Raw genomic sequence first — 1,277 nt, forward strand, 5'->3', positions numbered from 1 at the left:
GATCCCATGGGGAATGGAGCTGGAGCAGCGCATGAAACTCTTTGTGCACGCGGGGCACTTGCAGGGCTTCCCTTAGCGGTGGCTCTGTTGGTGTCTGGTCAAGGTAGAGCTCTGTGAGAAGCTCTTCCCACACTCTGGGCACTGGAAGGGCCTCTCCCCAGTGTGGGTGCGCCGGTGGGTGACGAGGGTGGAGTTGTGCTTGAAGCCCATGCCGCAGTCGGGGCAGAGAAAGGGCCGCTCCTGCACGTGAATCCGCTGGTGCCTGAGAAGGTGAGAGCTGGTCTGAAACCTCTTCCTGCATTGATCACACTTGTAGGGCTTCTCCCCCGTGTGGCTCCTCAGGTGGTAGATCAGGTGGGAGCGCTGGCAGAAGCTTCTGCCACACTCCCCACACTCATAGGGACGTTCACCGCTGTGCAGTCTCCTGTGGCAGATGAGGTAGGAGCTCTGGCTGAAGCTCTTCCCACACTCGGGACACTCATAGGGCCTCTCCCGCATGTGGATGTGCTGGTGGGTGATGAGGCTGGAGTTGTACTTGAAGCCTTTCCCACAGTCAGGGCAACGGAAGGGCTTCTCATCGGTGTGAGTGCGCTGGTGCCTGAGGAGATCGGAGCTGGCCTGAAACCTCTTCCTGCATTGGTCACACTCGTAAGCTTTCTCCCCGGTGTGCCTCCTCAGGTGGACAACCAGGTAGGAGGTGCGGCTGAAGCTCTTCCCACACTCCCCACACTCATAGGGCCTCTCCCCGGTGTGGCTCCTCAGGTGGGCAGCCAAGTTGGAGCTCTGGCTGAAGCTCTTCCCACACTCGTCACACTCGTAGGGCTTCTCCCCCGTGTGGATTCTCATGTGGCAGATCAGGTCGAATCTCTGTCTGAAGCTCTTCCCACATTCCGAGCACTTGTGGGGCTTCTCCCCATCCTGGAGCTGCTCATGGACCCCCGGCTCTGAGCTCTGGCCACCACCCTGGCCCAGGGTGGGTCTTTCCTCCTCGGATCCCCGAGATCTGCGTTTGCAGCCCCTCCTCGTGCGGGATCTCCGGGGATTTTCCTCTTTGTTGGATTCCTGTGGTGTGGACCCACTCAAAACGGCCTCTTCCACGCGCTTCTGCTGTGGGGATTTGTCCTCCCTGGTCTCCCTCCTCAGCTCAGTGCCTGGGGGAGGAAGGAAAAGGAGAGGATGGGATTTGCCTCCATGCCACAGGGAAGGGCAAGGAGATCCCCCCAGCGCATCCCCAGCAGGATGGTGTTGTCTCTCTCAGTGTCCCAAAGTGTGATCCC

General features: G+C 59.9%; 1 protein-coding gene across 1 annotated transcript in view; it reads right to left on the bottom strand.

The window, feature by feature from the left end:
- The window catches only part of LOC121359722 (zinc finger protein 436-like), a gene marked incomplete at its 5' end in the record, with an annotated part of 12,879 nt that extends 11,728 nt beyond the window's left edge, over positions 1 to 1,151 (bottom strand). The window contains 1 exon segment of the mRNA XM_041478867.1: positions 21 to 1,151. Within this exon segment, the coding sequence (XP_041334801.1) occupies positions 21 to 1,151 (1,131 nt within the window).
- Between the last annotated feature and the right edge of the window lie 126 nt (positions 1,152 to 1,277).

Source organism: Pyrgilauda ruficollis, unplaced genomic scaffold, assembly GCF_017590135.1.
Source record: "Pyrgilauda ruficollis isolate IOZ18807 unplaced genomic scaffold, ASM1759013v1 scaffold465, whole genome shotgun sequence".
NCBI classification, from domain to species: Eukaryota; Metazoa; Chordata; class Aves; order Passeriformes; family Passeridae; genus Pyrgilauda; species Pyrgilauda ruficollis.